The following is a 728-nucleotide window of genomic DNA, read 5'->3' as shown; positions in this document are numbered from 1 at the left end:
AAGTGAGCCTCTCAGCTGCCCGGCGGGCCGGGGTGCGGAGCCGACATGCGCCCGCTGCTCGGCCTCCTTCTGGTCTTCGCTGGCTGCACCTTCGCCTTGTACTTGCTGTCGACGCGACTGCCCCGCGGGCGGAGACTGGGCTCCACCGAGGAGGCTGGAGGCAGGTGCGTAGCGGGAATCCAGGTTCGGGTCAGAGGAAGGGAGCCAGGTCCAAGGACCTGGGCTGGGAATCGGGAGATTCGGGTTCCGGTATCGGAGGCGTTGGGAATTGAAGTTCTCTTGTTGAACTGGAATCCGGGTCTGGTATCTGGACCCGCGTCCACACGGTCTCGGACAGGCGGGTGAAATGAGAGCCCGGTCCCGGGCCTGACTGGGACCTGTGTGGTGCCGGCTGCGGGGTGTGCAGGGCGTCACGCCGCGGTGCCTTTGGTTGGATGGATTTGCCGAGGGAGACGCGGCGCTGAGCCTGCCCGCGCCGTTGCTTTCCCAGTCCCAGCCCTGGGCCCCATTTCCAGCCGACCTTCGCCCCGGTGCGGGCCCCCAGCCCCTTCAAGTCCACTTTCAGCTGCCTCTCCTCCACCCCACCCCACTTCCGTCAGGTCTGCCCTTGAGACTTTAGACGTTAGGTCTTCAGGAGAAATGTTGCATGGACAACTTTAAATTATTCGCAAATTAATTATCGGCTCTGCCCCTCTTCCTGGTTGTCTCTACTTTTACTTCCCCCCCCC

The 728-nt window shown here is 63.0% G+C and overlaps 1 protein-coding gene across 1 annotated transcript in view; it reads left to right on the top strand.

Moving 5' to 3' along the window:
* Nucleotides 1–6: 6 nt before the first annotated feature.
* The window catches only part of TMEM41A (transmembrane protein 41A), a 15578-nt gene continuing 14856 nt past the window's right edge, over nucleotides 7–728 (top strand). Inside the window, exon 1 of the mRNA XM_011981871.1 lies at nucleotides 7–164. Coding sequence (XP_011837261.1) covers nucleotides 46–164 — 119 coding nt within the window. The 5' untranslated portion in view covers nucleotides 7–45. The remainder of the gene's footprint in view (nucleotides 165–728) is intronic.

The sequence above is a fragment of the Mandrillus leucophaeus genome, unplaced genomic scaffold, assembly GCF_000951045.1.
Source record: "Mandrillus leucophaeus isolate KB7577 unplaced genomic scaffold, Mleu.le_1.0 Scaffold231, whole genome shotgun sequence".
In the NCBI taxonomy this organism is placed as follows: domain Eukaryota; kingdom Metazoa; phylum Chordata; class Mammalia; order Primates; family Cercopithecidae; genus Mandrillus; species Mandrillus leucophaeus.
This window is presented reverse-complemented; position numbering and strand designations above follow the sequence as displayed.